Raw genomic sequence first — 17,372 nt, forward strand, 5'->3', positions numbered from 1 at the left:
GCCACCCCTGGGCTATCCAAAATTTGCCGCTTTCCCCCACACTATTTTTCATTTTTTTACCAAAATTTGCCGCCGCCATCCCAATAGCCCATTCCGGTAATACTATATTATTTATCTATGCCATTCAGCCCTTAAATATGTAAATCCAGCCCTGACCATATCCCCTCTTAACATTTTCCCTCCCTTTTGTAAAAATTTTTACAAAAACGAAATTTTACTACCTTTGGCAACACCGGTTTTCAATTAATTTATTGACATTTGTCATTTCTGTCGTCTGTCAACCTTGAACAGACAATCCAATATTCCCATGGTTAAATGTCAAAATTCGTCTAAACTAAATCGACATCCTGCAGCCTGATTTGCGATAATCAAAAATCAAATAACAGTTTTTGTAATGTTAATTTATTAATGATCGCTATAGTGATACAAAGTAGCAATAAGCATTAGAGTCAAGCAAAATACGTAATTAGGTAGTTGAAACATAGGAATTACGAATAGTCTCAATAAAATAAGGTGAGTGTGATCTTTATTTACACTTTTCGCCATGAAGCCTTTCACTGCATCCAACTGCAATAATTTTTCAATTTATTTATATAGGTCAAAATAAAATTAAGATGAAAAACGATACAGTAGAAGATGAAGATGTCGATGTATATCAACTCATTCTAAAATTAAGGCATGAAACACTACTTGTTAGGACGGAGAAACGCAAAATTGAAGATTTAAATAGGATACTTAGTGAGAAAACACATGAAATCATAAGGGACTCATGGATTACAACGAAGCAGCGCTTACTTTTGTACCAAAGGGAAAGTACTATTCACAATTACCAAAAAGTTGATCATCTGCTTAAATCTGAATTCATTGATGCTAAACAAAGGATAGGATTTCAAGTAAGTACTCCCCCAGATAAATATAACATCCTAATTTAAGCCCCTAAATATAATATATTTAAGGACTTAAAACATATTATGTTTTATTTCTATTTTTAATGTTGTTATGCCTTTCCAGATGTTTAATTATTTTTTCAGATAATTCATTTTTTTATTTTTCTCCTGTATCCTCCCCATTTTTTGTTTCTGTTGTTTTTTTTGTAGCTTGCAAACATATTTTTTTATTTCCATATGTGTTTTTTCTAATATTGTAGTGTCTATTCAATTGTTTCTCATTTGATACTGAAAATAAGTAATTATTGTTCTGTTATATAGTCCAGTGAAATAAGATTTTTTTCATGATACTGACATCAGGCACATGACAATAATAGGTAACTTGCACAATTTTTTTTATTACATAATAATGTTCAGTCTTGTTTAAAAATGATATTTCCAAAATTTCACGCTTCAAAAACTCGTAATAACTTAGAAATACGTATTTAAAGTCTTCAGCGGTATAAAATAGTTCAAACGACCCGTGACGTCATATAGTTTTACATTAGTTATTATTATGGTTATATTTCGCTGTGTCTAGGTACACGCTAACGTATACGCAAATAAAAAAGGTAGGTATGTACACGCGAATTAAACTTCATCAAGCCAGTGACGTTATTATTTAGCGTGCGCAGTGACTGTATATTTTGGTACATGCTATTTTGATATGTTTAGCGTGTGTTTGATAGAAAAATATTTGTTAAAGGAAGGGAAGCAGAACTATTCAGATGTTTCAGACTTAATTGTAATAAATCAATGTATATATTAAAGTATATATTTAGGTTAGCAAAATAAATATATGTATTTAGTTGACATAACACGTAAAAAATATTGTTAAAATAATTTTTATATGTAAGTTAATTATTATAATCAACTATTCTAAATGGGAAATAAGCCACAATTTAACTAAAAGAATGATTTTATTAACGTTTCGACGTCCAAATCGGATGTCATTGTCAAAATACAAAAATTAGTCAGATTAAATAAATTATTAGAAAAATTTTTTACTAAGCAACACCATTTTTGTTTAATTTAATAATATTTTGTATTTTGATAACGACGTCCGATTTAGACGTCGAAACGTTAATAAAATCATTTTTTGGTTAAATTGTGGCTTAGTTCCCATTTAGAATAGTTGATTACAAAAATGCCACAAGGATAATAGCTTCAGAACAAGTTAATTATTATTGTGAAAGCTTTAGGTCTTCTTTTTATTTTAATCTTTTACGGTAATACATACTATTTCATTTATAACTAAAAAAATATATATACTAATTTATAGTCTCTTATCTTTTTTGTACTGTTTTAAAATGTTCTTAAACCCATTAAAAGAACTAAATAATTGTCCACACTCCGTAGTTAATTTAAAAACAAACACTAAACAAATAAAAAATAAGAAATCAATGACACTCTAACTTTTTTATTTGCGTACACGGTAACGTATACCTAGACACAACCTTATATTTAGGTATATTCTTCTTCTCCTTCTTTAGTTTATTGGCCTCCACCTACTTGGGTATTTGGCAAGCTCATCGTCGTGGAATAAGTCAAAAATATTTATATTCTAATGACATTTATCCTATGTCATTGTAATAATATATACCAGTTTGTTAAAATTGTAGTTTTATACTGTTTTTGAAGGAAAGGAAGGAAGGTTTACTATTGAAAATAAAACCATTTTGTAAAAGTACGAATTTTTCTATGAATAGTTCAAACGATCAAAAACACTTGTAATGTCACATAAATGTATTTTCTACTGACGTTTATAACGTCTATTTACTTTATTGGAAAAATGTAAATGTAAAACCAAGTGACGTCACAACGCGTTTTGGACCACCTGTTGTAATTTGAATTTTTAATCATCTTTAGGGGCCAAACGAAAGACAAACAAATCTTTTTTATCTTTGATACATGTTTTAAATTATGTTGTGTTGTGATTTATAACATTTTTTTCGAATTTAAAAATTTATGCAAGTTCCCTATTGTTTTGAGCAGTATGGACCTATACAAACCTATGTTTCCTTTATATAATACGAACCTATGTTTCGTGCAGTCAATTGTTTCTATTTACTAATACTAACTTTAGTTATTGTACATTGATGTACAGCTGGTTCCAAAAAAACTGATACGACTCTTAAAGCGTATTTTGTAGAAAATTGAGCAGTGTATTTTGAAGGATAAATACTTATTATTTACATACTGTCACTGTCACTGCCAAATCTTAAAATTTGTCAGATAACTTATTGACTTATTCTGTTCAACCTCAAAAAATGGCTCCACATGCTGGCAAAGAACCAAAATCAAGAATTGTAATGGAATTAGAAGATGGTTGCTCACTATCTTCCGTAGCGAACTATTTGAACGTAAGCAGAACAACCGTTTTTAATATTAATATAAGATGGAGAGAACAAGAAACTCTTGAAAGAAAGCAAGGTTTGGGAAGAACTCTCTGAAGAAGACAATCTCATAGTTCCTTTCACGTAAATGGACCAAAGACTACAAGCTGTTATCACTGCTGATGGAGATATTACAAAATATTCATTTTATTTTTACATACCTAAATTTATTATAGTTTTGGTCTTCCAGACCCTCGCTTTCTTTCGAGAGTTTCTTGTTCCCTCCATTTTTTATTATGTAATAGAAAAACTGTGTTTCTGCTTATGTTTTGCTGCCTCTGGTAGTACCCAGTTATCTTTTAATTTGGTTATAATTCTTGCTTTAATGTACATATTGTTGGGTTAAGTCGTTCGTAGTTTTATTCCTTAATAATAATAAAAATGATAACAACAACTCTGTTTTATGTAAAAAGTATCACTTATCTTTATAAAATGCAGAAATTCAAAATAATATAAAAATTTAGGCCTTAATAATTATTACATTTATGAATTAAAATATGTAATCAATTGTTAGTTTGTTTATTTTAACTGACTTTGAGAGTCTGTCATAATAAATATAATATTTTATTTATTTATTTATTTATTTATTTAACCTCCTTTAATACACAAAATAATTGTTATTACATTAAAAGAGTGCTTACTACTGCTAAAAACTCATTCCTATATTAAGTACTAAACCTAAACAGAATAGAACAAGTAAAAAAAAAACACTACAAATACATCTAGACAAATAATTACATCTAAATACAAATAAATACATCTAAATACAAATAAATACATCTAAATAAAATTTTAGGACAACTTTTGTATACTAGAAATTTGTTTCAGAAGCAACTTTTATTTGTTTCACAGAAGAATTTAAAAAGTCTATATCACAGTTAATTATCATATGGTTACATTCTTCTAACATCTTATTTATGGGTGAACAATCAGTCTTATTAGTTGAGAACAGTCGTTTGTTATTAATTCTTAAATGTGTTTTTGGAACATGAAATTTAATACTATTTATAAAAAAGCAATCTTTATATTTAATGTGATTTACAACATAGTATATAAAAAGGGCTGAATGAAAATGTCTTCTATTATCCAGTCGCTGAACTTTAAAACAAGTTAGCATAGCATTATAGGAAATCATGTAGGGATAGATACCAAACTTTCTGACATAAAGAAACCTCAAGAATCGTTTTTGAACCTTTTCAATCAGGTCAACATTGAATTCGGCTTGTGGTGCCCATATAATAGAGGCATACTCCAAGTGAGGTCTTACCAGTGCATTGTATAATGATATTAGAGTTTCAGTTCTTTTAAAAAATTTTGAATTACGAATTATGAAGCCAAGAGTTCTGTATGCCTTTCCAATGATGATCCGATAATGTTCACTAAATCTCAAATTTTGCTGAAACATTACTCCAAGATCTTTGCAAGTGTTCTTTCTTTCAAGTACAGTGTTAGAAATTTTGTATTGGTTCTCTACGTATTGTGTTTTTCGAGTGATAGTAAAAACATGACATTTAGAAGTGTTTAGAAACATTTTGTTGTCATCAAACCATTGACTTACTGAGTTCAGATCACATTGCAGCATCTCAGAGTCCTGTAGAGTTGAAATTTCTCGAAAAATCTTAAAATCATCTGCAAGTAGCAGGCTTGTCGAAAACTTCACACAGTGAGGCAAATCATTAATAAATATAGCGAACAGAAGAGGACCCAAGTTGCTACCTTGTGGTACCCCTGATGTCGACATAAATGGCTTAGATAAACTATTCCCTACTTTGACTTGATTTAACCTATCAGAAAGGTATGACCTCAGAAACATACATGCTTCTGAATCAAAATCAAATTTGCTTAGCTTTTCAATAAGTATAGAGTGATCAATCTTATCAAAAGCTTTGGTGCAGTCGGTAAAAATTACATCCAGCTGAGTTTTATTATTTATGGCCTCTGCTGCAAAACTTGTAAAAACACACAAATTTGACACAGTGGACTTCCCTGGTAAGAAACCATGTTGTTCTGGACAGAACCTATCTCCAAAGTAATTCAAAATATTGTTATAAAGCACATTCTCGAATATCTTAGCAATTGAATTGATGACAGATATAGGCCTATAGTTCTCAATGTTACCAGCATTACCTGATTTAAAAATAGGTGTTATAACTGCATGCTTTAAGCTATCTGGAAATTTACTTTGCTTTAGGGACAAATTAAAAATTAGTGTAAGAGGGACAGAAAGAGCCTCTGCACAACCTTTAAAAATGTATGCTGGTATACTGTCCTTACCTGTGGCTTTTTTTGGTTTTAGTCTTTTGATGCTTTGGAGAACATTCTCAACTGTTACTTTTGAAAAGTGAAAAGCCCCCTGATTCAGTGTACTGTTTAGACTATTTGATCTTTGAAATACAGAGCCAAAATATTCTGCAAAAACATTGGCAATATCCTGACAGCCACTTATGTCCACACCCCTATAAGAGACCTCTGTTGGAATTTTATTATTTACACCACGGGATTTTATAATGTCAATATAATGTCAATATAATGTCAAAATGTAAATACACTGCTCAACTAATCAAATCTTACTAAGAGTCGTATCAGTTTTTTTAGGAACCAGCTGTACCTTTATAAGTGTCTGCATATTATGCAGATGGATGTGTTAACATGTTGGCTACCCTAATGTTGTCCCTACAGCCAAGAGATTCATATTTGTAGACTAATGAGACAACTATGGTGTGTTACGTGGCTGTTATTGAAAACAACTAAAGACACAGCATTGTGTCTTTGTGTTTTAAAGTTGAAAACAGTCAATTTTCACTTCAATTGGTCTATCAGCAAAAAGTGTAGCATTTGAAAGAAATTTGATAGTAAGAAACTTATGTCATATGAAAACCTTCAAAATGGGTTTTTTTAAATGTTGCTATCCTTATTTTTTGTTTAGAAAATTCAATATACCTAAGTTAAAAATTTCGGGGTTTTTTATAAACGTTATAACCTTTTTTTAAAAATGAACTAAGTGTGTGTGTGTGTGTGTGTGTGTTCACAAAGAGGGGATGGCATTAGATGAAGTGATCTGTTAAATAGTTTACATTATTTTATTTGTGTATACCAAATTAAATTTTTTTGTAATAAGTCAGAATATAATGAATTTACAATAATTGTATGGGTAGCCTAGAAAAAAATGAAGAAAAACAATTTTAAATTTTGCAAAATAAAATAATAAATAGTCTCCCTTCTATACTGCTAAAGCAGTTTTGAGATTATAGCAGGGTAGTCTGCTCTAGGTCTAGAGTCTAGGGCTTAGAGTATACAAGGAAGGTAATAGGGCCAGTGTTATGCTTCAACCGCCTATTATTACCCCTGTTTTTACCCAAGGTACTTATTTTATTCAGGCTGAGTCAAATCGGGACCTCTAGACATTTAAAAAAATATCTATTCTCCGTTTCAAACGTTAGAATCAGTATGGTTGTATATTGCAATCGGGTTTGCCATTCTGTGAATTATTATAAATAAATCCTCCTTTAGTATTCCGCAGCAGTTAACAGTGCTCTACAAGTACCTGCCTAATACATACTACCTTTCACTGCCTCTGTAGTGAAGAGCGGCAACGTTGTCAGAAAATTCTCATGGGGCTATCCTTGTATGGTCCTTTTCATTGTCATTTTTCAGTGCGTCACAAATGATAGAAAAAAAGGTAAGTCCGTGATAATAAACATTTATAGCATTTATTCTAACATGACATTTTAGTTAAATCTGACAGTTGTCACATTTTATTTGCAATTTGGCATAAAAACAAATCAATTGTGTTTATTGCATTTATAAAATGGTATTTTCTTTGATTTGTATAATCTTATAAATTGTACAGATTATATTCGTAGGTATATCATATAATTCGTAAATAATTTTTTTCAATTATATCGCCATCTATCGACAACTAGAATAAATGTTTGTAATCACGGACGTGCCTTTTTTCTGCCACTTACAATTTAATGCGTTAGAAAGAAATCGAAAAACTGTGACGCACTGAAAGATGCATATAAGAAAAAGGTTACACTGAATAGCATTTTTGAAATACGCTATAGATGTTCTTGCTGGCACTAGGATTCGATTCGATCCCTGTCCTTCTGCATTTTTCATTTTGCAAAAACATGTCAATTTTTTTACTTATTACATTTTGTTTAAACAGTTTAAAATAACTTTTTAAACATTTCTTACACATATTTGGAAAGCTTGCACTTTTAGTTTAAAAAGAAAAAAGAATCCTAGGACATTTTGGGACAAAGTTAGTTCCTTTAAAAAAACACTGCAGCATTGTTTATAACAATTATGAGATCGAAAGAACCTACTGTAAAATTTTAATGTGCCAAATACATGTAAACCAACATTCATAATAAATCATTTAATTTTCAATATTTTTATATGTAAATTTTTTTGCATATACTTCTTTTTATAGTAAATGCTTGTACAGATTTTCAAAGCAATTGGTACAGTACTTTTTATTTTAGAAATTCCTAAAAAAATATATGAATTTAGTACTTTTACACAAAGATAGCCCCTTAATAACAAATGAGTCCAAAAAATCAACTGCAGGAAACATAGGTTCTTGTATACTGCCGTGCTTAGCGAAAACGCTGTATCTGCGAAAATCTGAAAAAATTAAATTTTTACTTCTTTTTAACCCAAATGTGCATATCTATCTTATTTGCTTACTAAAAATGACGTAAGTTAAGCCAAAACACATTAAACACACCACATTTTATGCCGTATCCTGTGTAAATGTATACGAATACTTCGAACAAAAATCGATTTTACTCAAATGGATCACTGTAGATACGGCGTTTTGGCTAAGCAGTATGGCAGTATAGAGGTCCATACTTCTCAAAATAACATTCGTTTGCCTAGGTAAACCTAATAGCCCGGCTACACGCACCGTCTTGCCTGTGCAGTCCAAAACTGTGCAGGCATGACGGAACAAAATAACTGTACACCGTACGTTGTCCACACGTGCAGGCCACGTAAAAAATTGGACTGCGCAAACTTCAATAGAGAGATATTGCAAATTTAACACAGCCTACGTTGCGCTATTTACACCGCGCTATTTTGACAGAATTGACATTTCTCAGACGTTTCATAAATGCAGATATTGCTCAACATTTTGGTTGCGGTATTTTACGGCTCAATTAAGATTAGTTATTTATCTAATTTGTCCTCAAAATCCAGAATTTAATTTAGATGGAAGAAAGGTTTGTATTTTCTTCCAAATATCGAGTAAGAGAAACAAATGATCCTTGAATGTTCTTATAAATAAAAGATTTTCCTGTTGCACTCTTCATGTTTTCCTGAACTAACGTCAAATTTTCTGGAGAAGTCAATGGATTTTGACATAAAACTTGTTTTAATAAACATTAATCGTCATCAGACGTAAATCTAATTCGTTTGCTACTGTCTGAGGTACCCATTTTAGCAAATTATTACGAATAAATTTGGTTTAAATGAAAGATAAACAACAAACATAACCTGAAAACAAAATAGCGCAACGAATACCGCACAGCGTAACGACTCCTGTAATAACGGCAGGCCGTATTTCCAATAACGCAGCGTAAGCCAGATATCACATCTGCGCATGCTCTACTGTCAAAATAACGCGTGCTGTAATACAGCAAGTGCAAAAAAGACTCAGCAATATCTCTCTAGTCTTTCAGAGAATTCGACAAGATGAGCAGCACGGAAGAGGTTTTTTTAATGGAAGCGTTATTGTATTGTTTATTAATAAAAAAGCAACAAACAAACAAGCAACGACGCTGTAGAACTAAGTGGAGTAAAAAGTGGCTCCTGCGGAGAATTTCTTAATTAACTACTGTTTGACGTGTCGATTTGCACTCTGGAAATTGTCCGCCAAAAAAATTAAAAGAAAATTAGGTTTGAAAATTCTAGGAAAATTTCTCATATTTAATTTTCTTTAATTTTTTCTGAGGACGATTTCCAGAGTGGAAATCGAAACGTCAAACAGTAGTTAATTAATGCCTGGTTGCACCAACAGATCTTAGGCTTAAGTCGAGAATATCATAAGAATTAATATAATATAATTATAATATAAATAAGAATACCATAATATACAGTGTGTCAATTTTAAAACTTACAATGGCTATATCTCACGAACAAAAGCTGATATCGAAAAATGCTTGAAACCGTTTCTAGGATAGTAAGGGGGAACTAAAATGACATGAAAGAGAACTCACCCCCACCAACCCCCTAGGCCCCACCCATCACAACCAAAAAAGTTTAAATTGCAAACCCCTACTTGTGATACATCATTGAAAAGGCTATAAAAAATGCTATCCAATGGTATAAATAATAATTATACAGGGCGAAGAAATAATTGTGAAACTTTGGCTTAAATGAAAAATTTAATGAGGTTTTGTTGAACTACAAATTTGATAAAAATGTCAATTAAGTAAATGTTCAAAGTGGGTTCCATTGTTTTGTAAACAATAATACAGTCTATTTTCAAATTCTGTACGAAATTTGACAAATGATTTTCTAGTAATAGGGCGACATGCTTGAGTAATTATTTCTCGCAATTTCCCAAGTGACGCAAGTTAAGTTTTATAAACAACTGATTTAAGGCAAAAATGGCAAATTAAGTTTTAATTAACAAAAAAAAGTACGAGCGGACACTTACCATTTAAAATAATAGTCCGGGAGATAGCATTACAAATACAAAAGTCATAGTAAGCCAGCTGATATTAACACCCTGTATAATTATTATTTATACCATTGGATAGTACTTTTTATAGTAGGATAGTATATTACTTTTTTCTATGGCGTTACCCTAAATTAGTTGTTTATACAACTCAACTTGCTTCACTTGGGGAATTGCGAGAAAGAATTACTCAAGCATGTCGCCCTATTACTAGAACATTTGCTAAATTTCGTGCAGAATTTGAAAATAGGCTGTATTATTGTTTACCAAACAACGTAATTCACATTAAATATTTACTTAATTGACATTTTTAATAAATTTGTAATTCAACAAAACCTTATTAAATTTTTCATTTAAGCCAAAGTTTCACAATTATTGCTTCACCCTGTATAATTATTATTTATACCATTGTATAGCATTTTTTATAGCCTTTTCAATGATGTATCACAAGTAGGGGTTTGCAATTTAAACTTTTTTGGTTGTGATGGGTGGGGCCTAGGGGGTTGGTGGGGGTGAGTTCTTTTTCATGTCATTTTAGTTCCCCCTTACTATCCTAGAAACGGTTTCAAGCATTTTTCGATATCAGCTTTTGTTCGTGGGATATAGCCATTGTAAGTTTTAAAATTGACACACTGTATTAATAGATATAATTGATAATAAGGTAAGAATCTAAAATTATGGTGCAACGTAAGTGATACTCAAGGAGGCCCTATCTGTAAGTAGAGCTTAGCTAAGCTGGAGCTTAAGATCTGTTGGTGCAACCAGGTATAAGAAATGTAATTTTCATTACACCTACAATTATTATGGCCCAATCCCATACAAACATAATACCATTGTATAACTAGACAGTTAAACAATGATAATACTACATTAAACATGCCACAAGAAAACACTTTCAGTATATTATATAAGTATATAAACGTTTTTCAGCGGTAGTATACCAATATTGGAAAAAAAAATAGTTATTCTTTAAAAAACGGTAAAAAAATTATATGATTTTAAAGAATTCCCTATTTTAGAATCAATTAAAAATAAAAAAATAAAATATTACGTAATAAATAAAAGCGTATGCTTCATTTTTTTTATTCCTGTCGGAATATTCTCTACTCTTCACCTTCCATAATGCTGGCAAAGATTTGTATAACTCTATAAATTCAGTTAAAAACTGTTTCGTAACACTTCTTATGTCGCTCATCAGGGCCGTCTCAACCCGGGGGTGCAAGGGGTGCGAGGCACCCGGGCGCCAAGTCCAAAGGGCGCAAGCCAAACACTTGCTAGGCTCAAACTTGGGCTTCTTGTCCTTAAAAAAACTACAAATACCAAACATATACAAGTACAAGTGCACTTTCGGTATTTTTTACAAAGGCTATTAATGCACCTACGATATGGAAATGAAATCTGAAACCCATTTAGATTATTCCGACAATAATTTCCAGAAGGTGACGCTTACACTATTTTGAATGTCGAGTGACAATGAACTTTTTTCTTTTTCTGTAGGACAAAAATTGGTTAAGATATAGCTGTTCAAAATTTGCGTACACTCGTGATTAGAGACTCGTTTAAGTCCTTTCAACTACAGCCCTTTCACGAATAAACACTTAGAACCGGCGAAATTTACAGATCATTTAAACAATATATAAGTAAGTAAAGTAACTTCTGAAGCGGTAATGATTAATTTCATGTAGGATGCTAATTAGGGGGCGATTTTCAGCAGGACAAAATTTACCATTAAGAGGAACCAGTAAACGTTTGTATGAAGCGGATAACGGTAACTTTTTAAAATTAATCTAATGTATTTCCAATTTTGATAATGCGCTATCAGAACACATTGCACGAATTCAAAGTGTTCAGCATCATATTCCTCATTATCGTGGACATAATCAAAATTAAAAAATTAAATGCACAATTGTTGATCTTTTAAAACAACTTACTATTGTTGTTAGGTTTGTTTATCTCAATTCGTCAACAAAGCTTGCCGAAGTTAGAAAGCATTTTCTAGGTTTTTTACCGGTTACTGATACTACCGGACAAGTAGCATATTTATTATTATTTGTTAGAATTTTTGAAATTAATGAACATTGATTTAGATAATTTACGAGGACAAGGGTATGATAATGGAGCAAATATGAGAGGAAAAATATTGGCCTTCAAAAAAAAATTTAAACATGAATCCTCGTGCATTTTGTGTTCCTTGTGTGGTTTACAGCCTGAATTTATGTTTTTTTTGCGCCTCAGTATTACGGTGGAATGTCAAAATCATAATGAATGAGATACCCACTATTCTATTACATTAAAACCGCTTTTAAATACGCGATGGAAGAGTAGAATTGACTGATTAAAAATACTTCGTTTTAATATGAGGAATATTTATAGTGCATTATACTCAATTTTTGACAACAACAAATACGACAATGACACAAGAAACATTGCAAGCTCATTGATAACAAAATTAAGAACTTTAAATTTATCTGCTCTGTCGTGACATGGTACAATATTTTAGCAAAGGTTAATATTGTCAGCAAAACTTTGCAAACGAGCGATATTATTATTTCGGAAGCTGTTTGGTGCTGGATCAAGTTAGTAAAGATTTATCCAACAACCGTACTGACATTTTTTGTACTGTTCGTCCATGTCCCCGAAAAAAACTTTTCATTTACGAGGCTGCAAACGAGCCTCTTTTAGACCAAAAAACAAATTTTAAAATCAACTAATCTTATTATTTATTAAACATTGCCATTGAAAAATTAAGCAAAATATTTGAAATGTTGAGGGAACACTATAGTTAGGATATTTTTTCTTTCTTGGAAAATATATTGAGTTGGAGAAACTCCTAAGAAAACTTAAAAAACCCGCAATGTTTAAATTTACAAAAAAAAAATTAGCGCATAGAAATAGATCTGATATACATGGTGAAGATCTATTCCATGAGTTAGAATTGTTTCCAATATTTTTTATAAATAAAGACACAACTCCACTCGATATTTTGAGTTATATTTCTAATAAACTACTCTTCGTTTTCCCAAATCGTTTTACATGTATCAGGCAGGATATATTAAACACTTCCAGTAACAGTAGCCGAACGAGCGAAAGTCTTTTTCTAAACTTAAATTGATCAAAAAATTATCTGCGCTCAACAATGGGTCAAGACACCCTAGTAATAAAAACCTTTGCCAACTTAAAAAGCTAGAAAAGTAGACTTTTGATATAAGTATATTGTTATAAGATTGATCTTTTTTGAATACTGAAACCATGTTTTTTTAAAATATTATAAATAAAGAAAGCAAACACAATTAGTTTTAATTTTAGCGTACCTATAACCTATATAATCTTCTGACTAGATGGGGCGCAAAGATGAGTCTTTCACCCCGGCGCCGTGTATGCTTAAGACGGCCCTGTCGCTCATCTTGGTCTATCCACCTCGAAAACTTTTGCGGGACTGAAGAACGGACTGAACTACCGTCCACACGTGCAAGTAAAACTGTAGAACCAAAAACTACACAGGTAAAATCTTCAGCATGTCGAGGAGGATACAGGATACAGTCCGCGCTTGGAGGCCTGTGCGCGATACAGTCTTGCCGTCCATACGCACGCTCTTACCTGCACAAACCAGACTGTGCAGGCATTGCTTTCAGACAAGACGGTGCGTGTAGCCGGGCTATAAAGGTTTACTTTTTTGCTTATTTCCCTGGATTAATATGTCTTAAGCGCGTGATACACACGCAATCTTTAAGTACGCGGGTTTAAAGATCGCGGACTTACTCGGCTCGCCGTCGGTGATACACGGCAGACTTAAAGTACGCGGTTTTAAAGATCGCGGTCGCCGTCGGTAGCAAAAAATTTAGAAACTGTCCTCGTGGTTAAATTTTTTATTTTCTGTGTACCTAATTTTGCTGAAATCTTATGTTTTTTAGTAGAGTTTGATTATTTTTTTGATCAGGTTTTGTTAAATAGAAGAATAATTTGATTTTTTATAAGTGTGGTAAGCTGTCAAAATCATGATGTGAAGTATAGCACTTGTTTTTGATCTATTTTAATTTAATACAAGGTAGGCATAAACAAACAAAATATCATAGATAAGATGGTAATATTTTCATCAGGAGGATAAAGCAGCCTATAAATAATTAGGTTTACTCAAAAACAAATAATCAAAATACTTTAGTATAGCTTAAAATAGTGTTTTACGGTTTTCTCAAAACTTATAAAATGTAACTTGTCTCCTTTCAATAATAAACGATTGAATTATTTCTAGGCAATTTGCTTAATTAGTGAAAATATAAGTGTAACTTTAAACGCAATAACATAATGGCTCGAGGCTCGTGGCTCGTGGCAGTGATACACGTACGGGTTACGAGTAAGATTTCAAACTTGTTGGATCGACAGCGTACTTACTCGGCGGACTTATAAGTACGCGTACTTGCGGTGATACACGCGCGAAAAAGGTCGCAAGCCATAAGTTCGCGTACTTACTCGCGTGTGTATCACCCCTAATGTATGAGTGTTTTTGTCTTTTTTGTTTATGTTAGTACATACGATGACTTTATTTTTAGACCACCATAAAATTAGGAAATCTATTGCAAGTTTTGAGATCTCAACCTGTGCAGTTAGCTAAATGGTTAATAGCAGGAGAACAGTTGGATGAAGCACAGACATACTCATTTTTTCTAGAGAATATTATAGTAGGCTTGTATGGCTGTCTCTTGTTTTCTGAGGACATAAAGTACATGTTGTCTTTGCTTTATGAGGTCGCCAAACTGCAGTTATTGAACTGTGAAGATCCCAGAAGGTAAGTAGATTTAAAAATATAGTAAAACCTCGATGATATAATGGACTAATTGGTGGGAGAGGGCGTTCATTAACGCCGAAAGTCTGTTACAGGGTGTCCAGAAAAGATTGGTCATAAATTATACCAGAGATTCTGGGGTCAAAAATAGGTTGATTGAACCTCACTTACCTATATACAATAGTGCACACAAAAAAAGTTACAGCCCTTTGAAGTTACAAAATGCAAATCAATTTTTTCCAATATATCGAAAACTATTAGAGATTTTTTATTGAAAATGGACATGTGGCATTCTTATGGCAGGAACATCTTAAAAAAATTATAGTGAAATTTGTGCACCCCATAAAAATTTTATGGGGGTTTTGTTCCTTTAAAGCCCCTAAACTTTTGTGTATGTTCCTATTAAATTATTGTAGTACTATTAGTTAAACACAATGTTTTTAAAACTTTTTTGTCTCTTAGTACTTTCTCGAAAAGCAAGTTTTTACGAGATATTTTGAATATTTGTCAAATCCACCACATATTTGTATATGGTAGGTACGGTTATAGAGACCTGGTAATAATATCAAAATTTATTTATAATTTAAATTTTTAGGTAGGTATATTTTGAACCATATTACTTAAAGAAGAAGCCACATATCGATAAAAGGTGCCTTATCGAAAAATACTAAGAGGCAAAAAAGTTTTAAAAACACTGTGTTTAACTAATGGTACCGCACTAATAGTTTAATTGGAACGTACACAAACATTTGGAGGTTTAAAGGAATGAAACTCCCATAAAATTTTTATGTAAACATATCAAAAAAGAAGCCGCATTTCGATAAAAATTGGCTTATCGAAAAAATACTAAGAGGCAAAAAAGTTTTAAAAATATTGTGGTTAACTAATGGTACCACAATAAATTTAATTGAAACGTAACGAAAGTTGGGGGGGGGGGGCTAAAGGGTACAAAACCCCATAAAATTTTTATGGGGTGTACAAAGATGTTTTGTTTTTTTTAAGAAACTTTTTTTTGGGAAAGTTTTTTTAAGATGTTCCTACCATAAGAATGACACATGTCCATTTTCAATAAAAAACCTCTAAGAGTTTTCGATATATGAAAAAAAATCGATTTTCATTTTGTAACTTCAAAGGGCTGTAACTTTTTGTGTGTGCACTATTGTATATAGGTAAGTGAGGTTCAGTCAACCTATTCTTGACCCTAGAATGTGTGGTATAATTTATGAGCAATCTTTTCGGGACACACTGTATAAAAATAGCTTTAAAATAAATCAAAAAACTTTTTTTTAAATATGTAAACTGTATTTAGATATATATAAAAAATACAAAGCACAGACCAAATTATCTTTAACACATTGGTGCCCATGACGCATGAGTAGCGTCACAAAGGTTTTACCAAAGGTACAAATGATGCATTTGCTTCAGTAGTACTGTGTAATTAAATGAACAAATAAGTATGTGGTACCAGCCAAGTCAGTGGCGATTGTTCAAGATGGGCACTGAATGTGTTAATTGTCTTCGGACGTTGCTGTTTGATATCAAAGCACTTGCTTTCAGTAATCCTGCTTTGAAAAAGGACTCAAGCTTTGTTTGCACTTTTGAAGTTTGCTGTTTATTTTTTATAATCAACTCTCTAAAATTACGAAAATATGTATAATACGGTTGAACTTTATTATTTGGCGAATAATAATCAATAAATGTTATTATATCGTCGAGATGGGATCTTACCTTTGATAACTTCATTTTTGGCAGTGTTGCTTTGTTTTCTTTGCTATCTTCACTTCCATCCTCATTTTTAGGTTCATAACTTCATCTGCTATTTCACTTTCAGTCATGATGTTATACCCAGGGTGACCTTCATCTACTTCTAGCCATTGTAAAACATCTTCCTCAGCTACTTCGTCTCCGGCATTATTATGTATTGTCCTACAGAAATCAGAAACTCCCAACCCTTCTAAACCTATTTCTACATCTTGGCCATCAAACAAATTTTTCCAACCATTTTTTAATGTTTGCTCTTTCATCTCATTCCATGCTGCAGCAAAATTAAAAATTTTAACACTAAGTTTTGCAAGGTACGCTTAGTACAGGAACCGAAGCTTTTCACCTCGCAATTTTTACAGAATGGATCGATTTGCTTGAAAATTTGAGAATAAGTAGTGGATAGTCTAAGGATCAAAATCTATATGATACCGAAGGGCGCTTTTACCATGGGGGTGGTTGCCACCCCATCTCGGGGGTGGAAATTTTTTATTATATTTTGATCTCAAAACTTGATAAAAACGTTCATTCTAAGCAAGAAATGTTTTATACATTTTTTTGATAAAATCACCGGTTTTCGATTTATTCGCTGTCGAAAGTGTTAGTTTTATATTGAAAAAATCAATGTTTGTCGATATTATACTCATTTAAGATTCACTCAATTTTTGCCGTAGAAAAGATTTTTTCGAACATGTTCTTGGAAATTAAATAACCTACAATTTCATATATTTAAACATTTTTTCGTATCTCTGATGCTAATATTTCTATTTTGAAGAATATTGCATTTTTTACCAAACTACAAAAATGTCAGGGTTGCAAAA

At 31.8% G+C, this 17,372-nt stretch overlaps 1 protein-coding gene across 1 annotated transcript in view; it reads left to right on the plus strand.

Moving 5' to 3' along the window:
• The first annotated feature begins 310 nt into the window (after positions 1-310).
• The window catches only part of LOC114327316 (receptor-mediated endocytosis protein 6 homolog), a 69,585-nt gene continuing 52,523 nt past the window's right edge, over positions 311-17,372 (plus strand). Inside the window, exons 1-3 of the mRNA XM_028275901.2 lie at positions 311-513; positions 598-893; positions 14,558-14,793. Of these exons, the coding sequence (XP_028131702.1) occupies positions 615-893; positions 14,558-14,793 (515 nt within the window). The 5' untranslated portion in view covers positions 311-513; positions 598-614. The remainder of the gene's footprint in view (positions 514-597; positions 894-14,557; positions 14,794-17,372) is intronic.

This window comes from Diabrotica virgifera, chromosome 2, assembly GCF_917563875.1.
Source record: "Diabrotica virgifera virgifera chromosome 2, PGI_DIABVI_V3a".
NCBI lineage: Eukaryota > Metazoa > Arthropoda > Insecta > Coleoptera > Chrysomelidae > Diabrotica > Diabrotica virgifera.